Source organism: Rana temporaria, chromosome 1, assembly GCF_905171775.1.
Source record: "Rana temporaria chromosome 1, aRanTem1.1, whole genome shotgun sequence".
In the NCBI taxonomy this organism is placed as follows: domain Eukaryota; kingdom Metazoa; phylum Chordata; class Amphibia; order Anura; family Ranidae; genus Rana; species Rana temporaria.
Window position 1 is genome coordinate 231,601,717 of NC_053489.1, and position 17,873 is coordinate 231,619,589.

At 42.5% G+C, this 17,873-nt stretch overlaps 1 protein-coding gene across 3 annotated transcripts in view; it reads right to left on the minus strand.

Annotated features, from left to right (window-relative positions):
* The window catches only part of KIAA1671 (KIAA1671 ortholog), a 222,966-nt gene that overhangs the window by 113,960 nt on the left and 91,133 nt on the right, over positions 1-17,873 (minus strand). The window contains exon 1 of one of the 3 annotated variants that reach the window (XM_040351431.1): positions 8,876-9,042. The exons of the other annotated variants lie outside the window; for them this stretch is intronic. Within the exon in view, the coding sequence (XP_040207365.1) occupies positions 8,876-8,926 (51 nt within the window). The 5' untranslated portion in view covers positions 8,927-9,042. Of the gene's footprint in view, positions 1-8,875; positions 9,043-17,873 lie in introns of those variants that run through there. 3 annotated transcript variants of the gene reach the window in all.

Genomic DNA, 17,873 nt, shown 5'->3' on the forward strand with positions numbered 1-17,873 from the left:
GAATCCTGCCCGCAGCTCGCCGCGATCCTGGGAAAAGCGGCCTTTTTCCAGGATCGCTGCGAGCAAGATTTTTAGGCAAGGCCGCGGCTTCGGCCTAGTCCGAGGAGCGCCGGTCCTATGGAAAAAAAACAAAAAAACTATTTGGTCAAAATCTGAATCGATTTGCCCTCGCAACTCGATTCAAATCGATTTTTTCCCCAGCCCTAGTTACTGCTACCCTGACCAACCATCTAAAGACAAATGCAACTGCTCTGGGCTGTACACATGCTGTGGGTGCAGCAAAAATTTAACCGCGTGTCACATTCGGTGGGCAATATCACTGCCGAACACAACCCATTCAACAGAATGTGGCTGAACCGTAACCCCAATTCAGCTGCATGCAACGCAAGTAGATGTAGCGCAGGGTGCGTTTGTGTGTGTGTGTGTGTGTGTGTGTGTGTGTGTGGCGGGGGGTTGAAATATTGAGGTTTTGAACAGACAGTAGGAAGGCGACAAAACCCATCACTTGGCGATGAACCACAAACCCATCACTTTTCAAAGAGGCGCCAGTAATAGCGGCTTGTGTGAATGAGCCCTAAAGGTTTTATATAGCAATTTTCATGTTTTGGGATTCTTTTTAGCTATACATATGTAGCACTACCCCCTGGAGTAGCTGCTGTTTGTTTTGGGTGGCACATTTACCTCGTAGCTCTTCCGAATTTCTAGGGGTGCATGATGCATTTAGTAGAAGTAAAGGAATGTCCAAAAACAGGTGCTCTTTATTACCCAGCTGGGTAAAAACAATAAAACTTGTGGTGAGGAAAGTAAAGTTGAAGAAAGAAAGGAGAATAGCAAATTCAGGCGTAATGATAGGAAACAGTCCTGCTCCCAAGCATAACACTTCTCTGCGCCATTCCTGCCTGAGTGGGTTTAGTGTACCCGGACAGGCCTCTCTCACTGACCTGGAAGCCGGAGTATCATTTGGACAATTGTAGGATAAGTCTCTGCCACAGACCCTCCTTGGTGAACGTCAGGGAGACACTTCTGCCGGAGGCCCTCTCTGGTTGTAGTTACGGAGGAGATCCTCCTTAGGTGAATTACACCTGGATCTCCTTCAATTTGTCGCCCAGGTACCGACTGACAGGTGATCAATCCTTCAGTGTCCAGCTACCTTATTCCCCCCAGTGGTTTGTCGAGGCCCTTTTTGACCACCAGCCTCTCAATGGCACTCCTCAGACGGACTCCGCACCGAACAGCACTACCGCTTCGGATCCTCAAAAGTGGGAACCCAGTCGCTCTCTGGGTCCCCGTCGCTGCTTAAATGTTCCAGGCCAATGTGGCCCCAGAACCAGGAACACCACGTGGCATGCACGCACGCCCCGGTAGGCCATAACGCCAGGGTGCAGTGATGTGGCCAACCTAAAGGTGGGTGCCACAGTGGACGAAGGAGAACCCAGAACCAATGGCGTCTGCCCCATAAATATCCTCCCCCAGCATGCACAGCGAGGCTAAACCCTCCTGATTGGCTGCTGGGGAAGAGCACCCAAACCTTGACTCCACTGCTGCCACCTACTGCACAGGGGTAGGAAAGACACCCCAGCACAATAGAATAAGCCCACAGCACAGCCAAGCTGAGACAGAGACCCTGTTTTGCACATAACAATTTGGATCAGAGTTTAACTACACTCTGATCTCCCTCTAAATTTAAATAGCACCAGTACCTAAAGTAACCAGGCACTACACATACAAAATAAACCAATTGATGTAAATAATTTTAGTAACATGTGTGTTTCTCTATGTATTTTCCAATTATACAGCACAGAAAGGCAGCAATACATGTAAAATTACACGAGAAAGCTCTACATTGCTTTTCTGTACCATACATGATTGCACTCTACTGCTCCTTCTCACAATGTACATCTCTCAGTCTGCTAACCCTATATCAGTGGTCATCAACCCTGTCCTTGGGGCCCACAAACAGGCCAGGTTTTATGTATTACCTTGGGGAGATGCAGACTAGAATACTGCAATCACTGAGGAGCAAATGATATCACCTGTGATGTATTTCAGTTATCTTGAAAACCTGGCCTGTTAGTGGGACCTGGGAGGACAGGGTTGATGACCACTGCCCTATATAAACAATGCAATCCCTATATGGAGAACTAACCTTAACATTTAGGAATAAGACAGCAAAAAGTAGCATACCGAGCCCCCCCCCCCCCCTTTGTCGTACTAAAATAACAAAAAAATACAGCAGACCTGTAAAAGTCTCATTAAATGTTCATTTCATGTAAGCGCTGCAATAAGCCAAAAACTGAAAGCAGACCAGGATGCACTACAAGCAGATATCTTATATATAATTCATAGAATCTCCATATTGCCTTTTGCTTCAGCTGCATAAACCCAAGTGCCAGTGGTTGTCTTGCATATTCAGTGTAAACTTCTGCCTACCATTATTATTGTGCACGTCTTGTATCTTATTTCATTGATTCAATGTATTGCAGCATGAATATTTAATAATATTTGTTTTGTAGAATTGTTACATGAACGTAATAAAAGACTCTTTGTAGAAATAGATATGAATGTTTGCAGCGCTTTAAAACAGAAGTGTCGAGCATTGGTCCTGCAAGCTGTTCAATAAAGCACCGTTTCCTAACAATGTTGTGCCACCTAGTGGTCTTTCATATGGTTACCATTCAAATCAAAAACAAAAAACAACCTTATGTATACTTAGGCTCCATGCACACTGAAGCTGATTAAGTGTAGTTTATTGGCGCTTTGGCTTTCTTTTTTTTAAAGCCTATAAACTGCACTCTATGTTAGCCTATGTGTCCATGCACACCTGGAAGTTTTTTAGTGTTAATGAGCAGTGGAGTTTATGGGCTTTTTTCTGAACGCCAGAAATTTGCGTTAAAAGTGCAGTTTTTTCGGCGGGAAAAAACGCTAAAAAACACAAAAAACGCAGATAAACGCTAATAAACACTGAAAAACGTTTTTTTACCCATTAACATTAGCTACACTGAAAAACGCTAAAAAATGATATTGCAAAAACACTAAAAAACGTTGAAAGGCTCCCTGCAAAGCTACTGGCGTTTTTTTATAGTTTTTTTAAGCTTCCAGTGTGCATGGAGCCTTATACTGTAAGATTGGTCTTTACGCGAGAATCAGCAGCAGGGGTGCGCTATACCCATGCACCAAACCCAGTATGATCTAAATCTTCACTTTTATTCATATCGGTCTAAAAATCTATAATGAAGAAAATAAAGTGTGTTTAAAAAAAAAACAACACATGGAAAATGGCGGCTGCTTGCATTGCAGATCTATTATTATTATTGAGGCATGGCTACAACATCTCCTGCCCGCGTGTACATGCATCATTATGTTAAAATAAGTTATTAAGGATGAGCTTAGGTGTGTTCGCAACCACACGTACAGAGCCCGCCAGGAAGTCGGCACTGCACATTGCCAATCACAGGCAATGAGACATTTCCCGATCTCTGCAGCAGCGGATCGGGAAAATGTCTCACTGCCTGTAATAAGCGCTCTGCAGTGCCAACTTCCTGGAGGGCTCTGCGTGTGCAGTTAGCAAACATGCCTGAGCTCATCCTTACAATAAGGTGACGAGATTTTTAAAATGAAATCCAGGGACATATTTTTTTTTACTAGTAATGATGGCAATCAGCGACTCTCTGCCCGCTGTCGCCCTCCTCACAGCCTGTCAAGTCTTAAGCCACGTACACACGACTATTTTTCATGTCATGAAAAAAAAAAAAAACGTTTTTCTCGACGTGATTCTTGTCAAGCCTGCCTTGCATACACACAATCGTGAAAAAAAAATGTTTGAGCACAGCGCGGTGACGTACAACACGTACAACGGCACAATAAAAGGGAAGTTCCATTCGATTGGCGCCACCCTTTGGGCTGATTATGCAAATCTCCCTTCCAATAACTTGCTTCTGAGAATGCGCGTTTTTTCCCCCCATCTTCAAAGCCTACACACAAACGTTTTTCACGACGTGAAAAAGGACGAGAAAAAATAGATCATGTTCTAAATTTTTAATGGCCATTTTTCACGTCGAGAAAAATTTAATTTTTTACGTCATGAAAAACGGTTGTGTGTACGCGGCATTACTCTCTGGGCCCCGGCTACTACTGGGTGGGGAGTGGAGGAAGATCCCTCCACCAGGGAAGGCAAGGAGATAAGCAGGCAGGTGGCTGGCCGGGACTTAAGCCAAGGCAGAAGAACGTGCAAGCGGAGCTGAATGGGCATGCACCCGAAACTGAAGAAATATTTCCTCCGCTCTGACCAGCACATGATCATCAGAAAGGGGCACAGATAATGGAAAAAAATACACCCCTCTAAGCTAGTAGGAGCGGCAGAGCGGGGGTGTGCAATTCAGAATTGTGTTTTTAATGCTGCACTGACTGTCTTTGAAATTGCCCCAGCCCCTGTTCAAATCCAATCCGGGGACAAAACCGGGGACAGACTTGGTCCAGGGACATTCTCCTCAATCTGGGGACTGTCCCCAGAAACCGGGGATGTCTGGTCACCCTACCTTACAAGATATATATGGTGTAGAGAAGGGAGCCCATGCCACTCTTTATTTTGGCAGTTTGGGCCAGGTTTTGCAGAAATTAGGTGTGTGCTGGGCATATGTTATAGCCAGAATAAGAGGTGAGTGGCCCCATCCTCCCGAGGGGGTTAGTCTGTGAAAAGGAGATGCGAGGAGCACATTGCTCCATACGGTCCACGTTGGGGCAGTGAAAGGCTGAACCTGTGAGGATGTAAGCAGCAAGGAGCTGCAGGATAATCAGTCAGAGCTGAGAAAGGTTCTGCGTTTTGTGTGCAAGCACTAGGACTGTGTGTTTGACGGTCTGGAGCACCAAGGCAAGAGGCCTACGTAGTGAAACTGCAAAGAAGAGCCACGAGACTGAGTACTGTTTGGTTATCACATTGGTGAACTTTTACTTTGTTTTCAATTAAAGTGGGCAGAAAAAGCCCTAAAAACAGGCTTTTGCATGGAGTAAACTCACTGTTTGGCGCTACTAATGAGCTAAAATACCCCCAATCACCACAATGGTTACCATCACCTGACCTGCATTTTAAATGCAGTCAAATACGTATTATTCAATTTTTTTAAATGAAATTATAAATCGCTCTAAATGTTTATTCAATATAAATCTGCCATTGTCATCAAGCTGTTCAAGTTCTGAATAGGTAACAATACCTAGTTAATGTATCCATGATTCTGTTTACATTTTTGCCCAAATGAACTGCAGGATGGGGAGAAGAAAAACCGTGCAACTACACAAGTGCTTATTTAAAATGACCTCTTTAGACTGACCTCTTGGGAAGTATTTTGTGAATGTTTCTTAGCAAAGGATATGTAAAACAAATGGTATTATACTTCCAGAATAGTTTCAGGGGGTGGAGACAGTCCAAGTTCCGTAATATTTAGACTCAAATCAAGATGTAGGAAGGGAACAGGATGCTTGCACTTTTCAATGTCCTAAGGAATGTGATGGCTCAAACATGACCTAGTGAGAGGGCCCTTATCAGAAGCAGCAGAGGGAACACCACCCTGTTAATCGCTCAGCCCACTCTTGTTTTCGAGGCATACGAGCCCGGTCACTTCGTACGCATTTCTTTTACTTTACTTGAGTTGGAGATATTTAGGAGATATAGTACATTTTAACTGCAAGACCTATTTTGAAGGATTATAGCTAGTGAAGACAAACTGAATTTACGTTAACAGTAAGAAATGCCAGAGATGACAGCTGTCAGCATTGTAGCTTCAACTGATCCAGTACAAACACAACGCACAGGAGTGGTAGTATCCACCTACGTCAGACAATGAACACCATTCAAATAGGAGGTGTTACTAAGCTATTGCAGGTTAGAATATAAAGTTTAAGTATGTATAGCCAACTTTTTTTTGGTAGAATAAGAAAGGGTTAAAGTGCTTCTAAGTCTTTTTTTTTTGTTTGTTTTTTACCCAATGCATTCCCTGCATTAAAGTGGTTATGCACTCAAAAGCAACCATTTAGTGTATTGCAGCTTACCAATTCTTAGATGTGATGGCTGCATTCATTTACTTTATTTTATGTTCATCTGGTGATCCAGCCAGTAAGCCTGTTTTTCAAAAGAACAAGCTCTCTAGCAGAATGTATCAGTTACACAGATGAGACAAACCATTTAACACCAGCAGGCGTGCTTATAACGATCAGATTTTATTTATTTATGTAAAACCTGTATCCTAAAAGGAAAAAGGGGCTTGCTGCAACTGCTTAAAGTATTAGCCAGAAATTGGCTAATTTGTTAGCGTATCTACATTTTCTAGTATATCTAAGGCCCCATACACACGAGTGGATTTATCCGCGAATACGGTCCAGCGGACCGTTTCCGCGGATAAATCCTCTCGAGGACTTCAGCAGATTTTAATGCGATGGAGTGTACTCACCATCACATTGAAATCCGCGCCGAAATCCTCTGGCGATGACGTGTCGCGCCGTCGCCGCGATTATGACGCAGCGTCGTGCGCGACGCTGTCATATAAGGAATTCCACGCATGCGTCGAATCATTACGACGCATGCGGGGGATCCCTTCGGACGGATGGATCCGGTGAGTCTATACAGACCAGCGGATCCATCCGTTGGGATGGATTCCAGCAGATAGATTTAGCATGTCAGCAAATATTCGATCTGCTGGAATCCATCCCAGGGGAGAAATATCCGCGTAAACAGATCCGCTGGCGTGTACACACCATAGGATCTATCCGCTGAAACCCATTTGCTGGGATTTTTCAGCGGATGGATTCTATCGTGTGTATGGGGCCTTACACTCCCCCACCCCCCAAATCGATAATGCCGCCGTCCAGGGTGCCCCCTGTGCTCCTCTATACTGAGTGGGGGCACTGCAATACAGGTGGTGCGTTACTGGCCAGATCCCCAGATAAAAATAGGAGAAAAAAAAAAAAGCCTAAAAAATAAAAAAAATGTAGCCACCACATCTAATGACTGGCAAGCTGCAATATTTATGCTTTGGGTTCAACACCGCTTTAAAGGTAAAAAAAACACCCCACTAATTGCTGTGTCCCCCCCAAAAAAATCTTTAAACACTTGACATATGCTTATTGGACTTCTTTTCTCACATGATTGTATGTTTCTTTTATTGTCTTTGCATTATTCACGGTGATGTTTTTTTGACAGCACAGGTTGGAAACGTAAAAGGGAAAGTGCAACAGATTTTTCCATCTAAACACTTATCTGACTTCCCCTCCACTCCAGTGATGTCCTGGCTGCAGTATCACTGCTCTCTCTTTCTGGTCTCAAAGGAGACACTGAGAGCAGTGGGAGGCATAGGCTGCTGCCCCCGTCAGTCATATCCTAGGGAGGAGGGAGCAGGGGGGCATGGACGAATCACACTGTGTGTATCTATGGACTTGGGAGTGTACCTGCACGGGTGCACCCTTAGCACACAGCTTTCAGGTAAGCATAACCTCTTTTTTATTTTAATTAAAAAACCCTATTCTTTAAAATGCACAACAATTTTTTTTTTCGTCGTGTCACACAAGGGTGAAGTCCCTAACTTTCTGACAATAGAAAATGAGAACAAATCTCTATATAGCAAGAGGAATTCCCCTCTTAGACAGCCTTCACCCGAACAGGTGTCCTCATTAAAAGATTCCCCTTCACCTATTGTTATGGTGACAACTGCCAAATTTTAGAATTTCCCATCATCTTTCGTCCCAGTGACATTGGCCACCAGGACAATCAAGGGGGGGTGAATTTCTCAGAAGGAAAACAAAATATGTTGGGGGAAATGATCTTGCTGGGGGTATTAGTGGGTTGACACCTATAGTATCTTGCATTGGCTGGCTTTTGTTAACATCATGTTTCCATTGTCCTGTTTTGTTATATTTAAAAAAAAAAAGGAACACAAAAAGCATTAAAAACCTGACGCGGGTTCCAATTCTTCCCTCAAGTGATAATAAAATATTTTTTTAAAATAACAAAACAAGTCACTCTCCAGCGCCATTTAGTGGTTTTGCACAGAGCAGCCACGACCCTCCTCTTCTCGGGACCCTCACTGCCCCTGCCGAGTGCCCCCAGAGTGAGCAGCTTGCAAGGAGGGAGCACCCAAGCAGGCTCATTCCCGAACCATGGCTTTGCCCCGCCTTCTCTCTCTCCTGATTGGCTGTTATTGGCAGCAGCGTGATCCTGTTGCGGGAGACTCCCCTGGAGAGCTGGGGCTCGTGTGCACATTTTGTGTTATTCTGTAGTGTACAGCTTGAATATTAATGAAGGGTTTATTTGAATTTTTTCGCGCTGATTGCACCTTCTGTTTTTTGCTCTTGTGCACATCGTTGGATCGAGGTGGGGCACAGGTAAGTATTCAAGGGGGGCTGCAGCAAAGAGGTGTTTTTTTACCTTCATGGATAGAATCCATGAAGGTAAACAAAAAAAAAAACCTTGAGCCTTTAGAACCACTTTAAATCTATTAAAAGCTAAAAAAAAAAAAAAAAATATGAAAATGTTAGAATAGTATAATTATAAAATTAGAATAGTTAGAAAAAGTATAAGTATAGTTTTGGATCCTTCTCTCTCTCATATAAAAAAAAATTATAATACATATATAACATTTTTTTATTATTGAACACGTTCACTTTAGGCAAAAAGGTCTTCATTGAAAAATAGTTTGTTTCAACAAGAACCATCATAATTATTTAGAAGCGCCATAACAATAACCTACAATACATTAACAATGCAGTTCCTAGAAAAAGTCACATATATTAAATTACATTAATGTCGATTACAAATGAATTCATAATCCAATGAGAGCAATTAGTGTAGCAAAAGTATAAAAAAAACAAAGTACTTTGCACGCCATCTTACCCAGGAGGCCTGGAGACACTTGAAAACTTGCGGAAGGTAGTAATAGTCCATGATCTTAACGCATTAGACAGGACAGGTCATTGTTGTACAAGCTTCAGAAGTTCTCGATGTAACATCTATAATTTAGAGATTCTCCAGCACAGCACAGACACTTCCTCTTTCAGCAGCACAGCATCGTGTTGGAGACAAGCCGGTCATGTGACACACACCTCGCTATCTATCAGACCACTGACCTAAGAAATTGTATCTGTAATGTGCATAAGAAGCTGCTCACTTTATGTATTACAAATGAAGCAAAATCATTATGTGGGATGAGTAAAGCATAGTCAGCCTGCTGCCTTCACAGAAATTGCCAAATGTCTGGCATGCCTAACTCTTACAATTACTGGAAAAGCATGACAGTGTAAAAAAATAAAATAATTTAATATATCATTTGCTGTACAGAAAGAAATCAAAGCCCAGTTAAAGTTAAGCAGACAGACCTGGCAGCTTCTATTATACAGTACACACAAACACAATGTATCACTTACAGAAGAACATGCCATTCACTACAGGGGCTGGCTGTTTGTGGAGAAGTCATGAGCCCCTTTAAACACCCCCCCCCCCCCCCCCGATTGTCTAATCGTTTTAGTAGAACGCAGGCACAGTGAGAAAACACACACAGCTTCTACAGCTTCACATTATTGAACCAGGAAGGAAGTGCAGAGGAGAAGAGCAAAGTATTTAGCCACACTAGTCGGTGATTGATCAGTAGATACCCCAGAGACAGAATAAAGAAGCTATCCTGCTTTAATAATGGCTTTCATCCAAGTCTTAGACCATTTTAATTCCAGGAAGAAAACATTTTTCTATCAGCTATATTTCTTCTAGTCCCAAAGGTATAAAGATCTTAGGAGCTAAAAGGAAATATTACAATATATGTTTATGAATGTTTGTATACAGGCGGTTCCCGGGTTACAAACAAGATAGGGACTGTAGGTTGAATCTGTTTGGAAGTTGGAACAGGTACATTTTTTTAAGTGTAGCTCAAGCCCCAAAAAAAAAAAAAAAATCTTTAAGCTTTGTGGATATCCTAGAGAAGGGTAACATTTGTTTTGCTGTCTGTGCCCCTGTTCAGAAGATTTCACCTCACTTTGACAATGACAATTAAAATTTTGGGTCGCTAGGGAAACATGGACTGGTGATAAAGCATCAGCGGAGACACCTTTTCCCATAAAACTTTCTCTTCCCCGGGGTAGATTTACTCTCACTTCCTGTGGTCTCCCTCTGTTTGTAAGTGGGAGTCGTTTGTAAGTAGGGGACCACCTGTAAAAGGGATGTTGCCAATTCTCTTGCATGATGCTCAAGATGCCATCTCACTTTTCTCTAGACGAGGAAGGACATATACTACCAGATTCTCACCCACATTCTGCAACTGAACTGTATGGGTTACTGAAGTAGTAATAGCATCCTTTAACCACTTCAGACCCGGACCATTTTGCTGGCCACTTTTTGCGATTCGGCACTGCGTCGCTTTAACTGACAATTGCGCGGTCATGCGACGTGGCTCCCAAACAAAATTGAAGTTTTTTTCCCCACAAATAGAGCTTTCTTTTAGTGGTATTTGATCACCTCTGCGGTTTTATTTTTTGCGCTATAAACAAAAATAGAGCGACAATTTTGAAAAAAAAAATTCAATCCTTTTTCTCATATTTTTAGCTATATCATCTATCCCCAAAAAATATATAAAATACATTTTTTTTCCTCAGTTTAGGCCAATATGTATTCTTCTACATTGGTAAAAAAACGCAATAAGCGTTTATTGATCGGTTTGTGCAAAAGTTATAGCGTCTACAAAATAGGGGATAGTTTTATGGCATTTTTATTAATATTTTATTTATTTTTTACTAGTAATGGCGGCGATCAGCAATTTTTATCGTGATTGCAACATTATGGCGGACACATCGGACACTTTTGACACATTTTTGGGACCATTGTCATTTTTACAGTGATCAGTGCTATAAAAATGCACCGATTAGTGTGAAAATGACACTGGCAGTGAAGGGGTTAACCACTAGGTGGCGCTGAAGGGGTTAAGTGTGCCTAGGGGCGTGTTCTAACTGTAGGGGGGGGGGGTGTGCTTACTGTGACATGACAGTGATGACAGCCTCCGATTATAGGAAGCTGTGTACACTGTCCTGTCACTAGGAAGACTGGGGCAATGCTTGTTTACATAAGCATTTCCCCCTTTTTTCTCACCGTGACACGATATCGGGTATATCCGTGGACATTGAGTCCGTGAGACCCGCGGTCGGAGTCACGGAGCTCCCGGTGGGCATGCGCACGCCCACAATGCCGGTTTCTTAACCTCCCTGGCGGTATGATTCTTTCAGAAAAAACATGCTGAAAGCGGTACCATTATTTGCAAGGAAATTTGGCGTTTTATACTGTAGGCCTGTAATTCTTAGGAATAACTCACTTAAATCTGACCAAACAAGATTCTAATAGGCATCCCGGGTATGACATTTTTTTAAAAACAAAATTATAATATAAATAAATAATTATAAATAATTATAACAAATAATAATATAATTATAATAAAAATTATTCAATAATGTAATCAAATTAAAATCACTGAAATTTGCTCAGTTGCAGAATTGTTGCTGTCATTATTTTTTTTTTTTATGACGAATTTCCCCACAAATTGCCATCGCACAATTCTGCAAGTGATTATAATTTATTATCGCTGTTTTTTAGCTGATCTAAAAACTATTTTTGACATAAAGGGACACTTTTGGTTGCTATGGACAATCTACAGTTTGCAGGGAGAAAAAAAGGTTTTTATTATTTAAAATGACATGCATGACACAGGACAGACCACTAGGGACAGGGGGGGTGTGTTTTTTTTACATACAGTACTGTAATCTATAAGATTACAGTATACTGTATGTAATGTGTTTGTTTACTTTTTTGAATTTGGCGCCGTTTTCCGTCCCCGTGCGTCGTAACGTCGCAGGGAACGGAGATCGGCGTCACACAGAGGCACTGTGTGAATCGAGCGAGAACACCGCCAGGCAGGTTAAAGGGGGATGTATATATACGTCCTTCTGCCTGTCCGTGCCATGCTGTTGACGTATATAGTCATGCGCTGGTTGGCAAGCAGTTAAAGTACAACTAAAAAGGTACAACTTTTTTTTGTTTGTGCAACATAGAGTGGAAAGGGATTAGAACAACTGTCAGTTTTCATTGCAGTCTGTGCCCCTGCTAAAGTTTCACCCTCTATTTCTCCCGTTTACCACGATCACTGAAAGTAAAAGAAAATCCCAAATTTTGTGTCGTCGCCTGAGAAGTAACAGAGGGGAAATCTTCCAATGGGGACACTAGTGTTAATTTGCAGGGATTTCCTCTCACTTCCTGTTTGGCTATGGGACAGGAAGTGAAGGAAAATCTCCTCAATGGGACAAAGAAGGGAAAAATAAAACACAGGGGTTGTATAACCCTCCCTCGCTCAATCCAAAAAATGGACAAAAAAAAGTTTTTCCTATAGTTCTATATTAAAGTAGAACTAGAAAAACAAAAGATTTTTTTCCCCCCATTTTACAACCCATTTCAGGCTTTTTTTTTTTTTTTTTGACATGTGTGTCCAATTAGGAAAATTGCCCTTCACTTTCTGCCCCATAGACAAAACAGGAATTCCAAGGAAATCCTTCCAAAGTGAGAGAATCCCTAGTTGTCACCAGAGCTAGTGTCCCCATTGGAAGATTTCCCCTCCATTTGTTTCACTCTCTGTGATAATGGTAAACAGGACAGACAGACGGAGTGAAACTCCCCAACAAGGGCACAGTCTGCAATAAAAACCTGACAGGAGTTCTAATCCCTCTCCAAGACTAAAACAAATAGATTTGCCTTTAGCTATACTTAACCACTTAAGCCCCGGACCAAAATGCTGCCTGAAGACCCAAGGGGTTTTTACAGTTCGGGACTGCGTCGCTTTAACAGACAATTGCGCGGTCGTGCGACGTGGCTCCCAAACAAAGTTGGCATCTTTTTTTCCCCACAAATAGAGCTTTCTTTTGGTGGTATTTGATCACCTCTGCGGTTTTTATTTTTTGCGCTATAAACAAAAATAGAGCGACAATTTTGAAAAAAATGCAATATTTTTTACTTTTTGCTATAATAAATATCCCCCAAAAACATATAACATTTTTTTTTCCTCAGTTTAGGCCGATACGTATTCTTCTACCTATTTTTGGTAAAAAAAAAATCGCAATAATCGTTTATCGGTTGGTTTGCGCAAAATTTATAGTGTTTACAAAATAGGGGATAGTTTTTTTGCATTTTTATTTATTTATTTATTTTTTACTACTAATGGCGGCGATCAGCGATTTTTTTCGTGACTGCGACATTATGGCGGACACTTCGGACAATTTTGACACATTTTTGGGACAATTGTCATTTTCACAGCAAAAAATGCATTTAAATTGCATTCTTTATTGTGAAAATGACAGTTGCAGTTTGGGAGTTAAACACAGGGGGCGCTGTAACATTTAGGGATCACTGTGTATGTGTTTACTAGTGTAGGGGGGTGTGGCTGTAGGAATGACGTCATCGATCGTGTCTTCCCTATAAAGGGAATGACGCGATCGATGCGCCGACACAGTGAAGCACGGGGAAGCCGTGTTTACACACGGCTCTCCCTGTTCTTCAGCTCCGGGGAGCGATCGTGACGGAGCGGCTATAAACGAATAGCCGCGCCGTCATCCCGGATCGCTCCTGAAGCCACGGGGACCGCCGCATGTACCGGGGGGGGGTCCCGATCGGACCCCCGACCCACGTCAAGCAGAGGACGTATATATACGTGGATGTGCCTGCCTGTGCCATTCTGCTGACGTATATGTACATGAGGCGGTCCTTAAGTGGTTAAAGTGAAAGCAAAAGAAAAACCTAACCAACTCTAAACCTACTCCCACCCACATTCTAAGCCTAACCTATCTAATAGCCCTGTAAAGAAAAGATCACTATACTTGCCTATATTCCAGCCACTCTGGTTCCAGGCTGAGCGGTCAGTGGTGGCTTCAGTGTGTATGAGGTGGTATCAAAAAGTTTTGGAGACTAGTTTTGTAACACGCCAACAGATGGCAGTACAGGGCTGCACGCACGTCAGTGTGCCAAAAGACATAGTCATCTATACATCGGGAGCTGTACAACTGGTGCTATTCTGACCATGTGCATTACCATGTCTGCCATTTCATGGATAGCAAGTTACAGTAGAACAAAGGAGCAAAACATGAAAATTCTGTGTGAAACTGGACAAACCAGCCACAGACATGTTTGACACGATTCAGCAAATTTACGGGGGGGTTTTGAATGGCACGCATGCTTCAAGAGCAGAACACTGGAAGACAACAAGAGATCAGGAAGACCGTCAACGAGCTCAACCCCAGAAAACAGCGAAACTATTTGGCACCTTGTGTATGATGATCCTCTGTGGATACCTCAAACTTAACTCCCGTTTTCTCTTTGTTCTAACTTGCTGTCCATGATGAAATAGCAGACATGGTCAGAATAGCACCAGTTTCACAGCTCCCGATGTACACAGGACAATGTCTTTTGGCACACTGACTTATGAAGGTCGATCTTCCTTGTTACTTTGCATCCAGCCTTGTGCTGCCATCTGCTGGCGTGTTATAAAGCTAGTCTCAAAACTTTTTGATACCACCTCATAGGAGAGGAAGCCAACAATGGAAGCCCCATAGTAAGTCTATAGGTGATGTACCTTCCCAGCTGATTTCAGCTTTCTCCTGTACACAGAGGGCGCCGCTGGAGACTGGACCAGAGAGGCTTCAAAATGGGCAAGTATAGCGATCTTTTCTTTCCAAGGCTAGATAGGTTGGGCTTAGTTAGGTTTTGCCTTTACTTTAAATATAATCAAAGGTTGTTGTCATGGCCATGAAGATCTTACAGAATTCTAGAAAATAATTGTAATTGCTGCCAAGCGATTCCTTTTAGGCCATAAACAACTACAACTTTATCACAAAGTTGGGATAAGGTTATTCTGAGTGAGGGATCTAGCTATGTATTATCAGCCTAAAGATGGCCATACACAGGCATATTTCCCTTCACTGGTAAAGCTGAGGCTGGGTTCACACTGGTGCAATGTTAGACACTGCATGTGATTCGCAACACACTGCTGTACAGATCACATGCAATTTCTTTGCGATGCAAATTCAGCCACACATTCGCACCAAAATGGCGCAGGACCCTTTTTTTTGGTCTGCACTGGAATTGGATCGCATGGGTGTTCACACCCAATGCGATCCGATTCCTGCACCATTTAACAGTTTGCACTGCGATATGCTAACTGATCTGGGGGTGTCATTAACTTTGTATTGACACCCGCAGCGGTTCACATAGGGCAGTGTGAACTGCCTGTGAGTTCTATGTGATGCGGGATCGCACTGGAATCGCGCTGGTTCCCACATCGTGCTAGTGTGAACCGGCACTGAGAAATAATAATTCTATATATGCAGGCATTGCAATACCAACTGTCACTTTTCCAAATGGCTTCCTAAAAGTTTTCTGCAACAATCCTGACCTCAACATATTTTTTGCTGCTAGGTTACTACCTATAAAACTCAATTGCCTTAGCCAATCAACATATTTTTCATATGTTCTGCACGTCTTTCACCATTGTTATAGCCTAACGTATTGTTACCGCTCTGCTCTACAATTTTTCCACAGTGTGGTGTTGGCTTACAACACATCCTAAATCACTGTAAATTGATATGAAGGTTTCCAGCAATACATCATAGCTCTGTAAAGCTAAGAAACATACACAGGATGCAGGAAATGACCTAATTCTATGGTAAAGGGATTTCCATACACTAGGTAAATAATGGGAAGTGGCTGAAATCATACTGGGTTATTCATGTCATTTGCAAATCAAAAGGTGCGAACCAAGTTGTTGTGTAGCAGGTTTAAGATCCCTTTCACAGAGGGGCGTTTTTCAGGAGCTTTAGCGCTAAAAATAGGGCATGTAAAGCGCCTGAAAAATGCCTCATCTGCAGTCCCAGTGTGAGAGTCCACACTGGGACAGTACGCTTGCAGGACGTTAGAAAGGGTCCTGCAAGCAGCATCTTTGGGGTGATTTGTGAGTGGCTCCTCTACCGCCCCTGCCCACTGGAATGCATGGGATGCGCTTGTAGCGGTGATACACGGGGCGCTTTTAACACCCTTTAAAAAGCATCCCACTGTGAAAAGGGCACCCCAGTGTGAAAGGGCGCTAAAGCAAACAAGTCAGTCAGTTCTACTGTGTATTGTACATACATGTATTTTTTTTTATATGTTCAGGAATGATAACATTTTAATAATATTAATCCAGTAAATGCATATATATTATATTTACTAACTGCAACCAGAACGAGGAGTGTGGAGTTCAGAAAACAAAAGAAACATAAAAAAAAAAAAAAAAAAAAAATCAAGTAAAACATGATATACAGTACTTTCCTCTCTATTTACTGTATATACTGAAGTATAAGCCGAGTTTTTCAGCACATTTTTTTGCCCCCCTCGGCTTATACTCGAGTCACCTTTTTGCGCCTAATCTCCCGGATATTGGGAACCCGGTACCGGCCGTAGTTGCCCTGAATCCCAAATATAGCTCCACTCTTCCTCTACAAGTGTGCAAAGTTTGTTGTCCAAGGGAACCTACGGCTGGGGAGCACCGATTTTTCAAAGTCGGGCACCCCTTCCATAAACAGTAATTTCTCCAGTAACTTTGGGGACCAAGTACTGGCCGGCCAGAAGTCCCTTGGACCCTAAACTTGACACATGTTCTCTTCTACAAGTGTGCAAAGTTTGCTGTCTGGGGGACCTATGGCAGGGGAGCACTGATTTTGCAAAACTGGGCACCCCTTCTATATACTCCCATGTTAAACGTAAATCTAGTCATGAGCACAGTGAGGCATGGGCACAGTGAGGCATGGGCACAGTGAGGCATGGGCATGGATACAGTGAGGCAAAGTAAGGCATGCAGATGGACACCCTAGGCTTATACTCGAGTCAATAAGTTTTCCCAGTTTTTTGTGGTAAAATTAGGTGCCTCGACTTATATTCGGGTCAACTTATACTCGAGTATATACAGTTCTAATGCTAGCAGCAAAAGGAGTAAAAATATTCAATGTTGACTGACAGAGTAAAGTTTCACTTTAACCGCTTGGGATCCGCGCTATAGTCAAATGACGGCTACAGCGCGGATCCCAAAATCCAAGTGGACGTCAATTGACGTCCGCCCCTTTGCGCGTTCCGGAGCGCGCAGCGGGGAAACTCTGTGTTGGCCGTGTCCCTTGGACACAGCCAATTACAGATCGCCGCGAACGGCCAATCAGAGTGGCCGTTTGCGATGCGATCTGTGCGGCCAATGAGAGATGATCTCATATGTAAACATATGAGATCATCTCTCATTGCCGTTTTACACAGAGACAGCGGTGCTGTCTCTGGAGAGGAGACCGATCTGTGTCTCTTGTACATAGGGACATAGATCGGTCACCCCCCCTCCACCTACAGTTAGAACACAATGCAGGGAATACATTTAACCCCTTCCTCACCCCCTAGTGTTAACCCCTTCAATGCCAGTCACATTTATACAGTAATTAGTGCATATATATAGAACTGATCGCAGTATAAATGTGAATGGCGCCAAAAATGTGTCAAAAGTGTCCGCCATAACGTCGCAGTCCCAATAAAAATCGCAGATCGCCGCCATTTCTAGTAAAAAAAAAATAATAAAAAATAATAATGTCCCCTATTTTGTAGGCGCTATAACTTTTGCGCAAACCAGTCGCTTACTGCGATTTTTTTTTTTTTACCAAAAATATGTAGAAGAATACGTATCGGCCTAAACTGAGGAAAAAAAATGTGTTTTTTTTTTTTTTTTTTTTTAAATTGGGATATTTATTATAGCAACAAGTAAAAAATATTGTATTTTTTTCAAAATTGTCGCTCTTTTTTGTTTATAGCG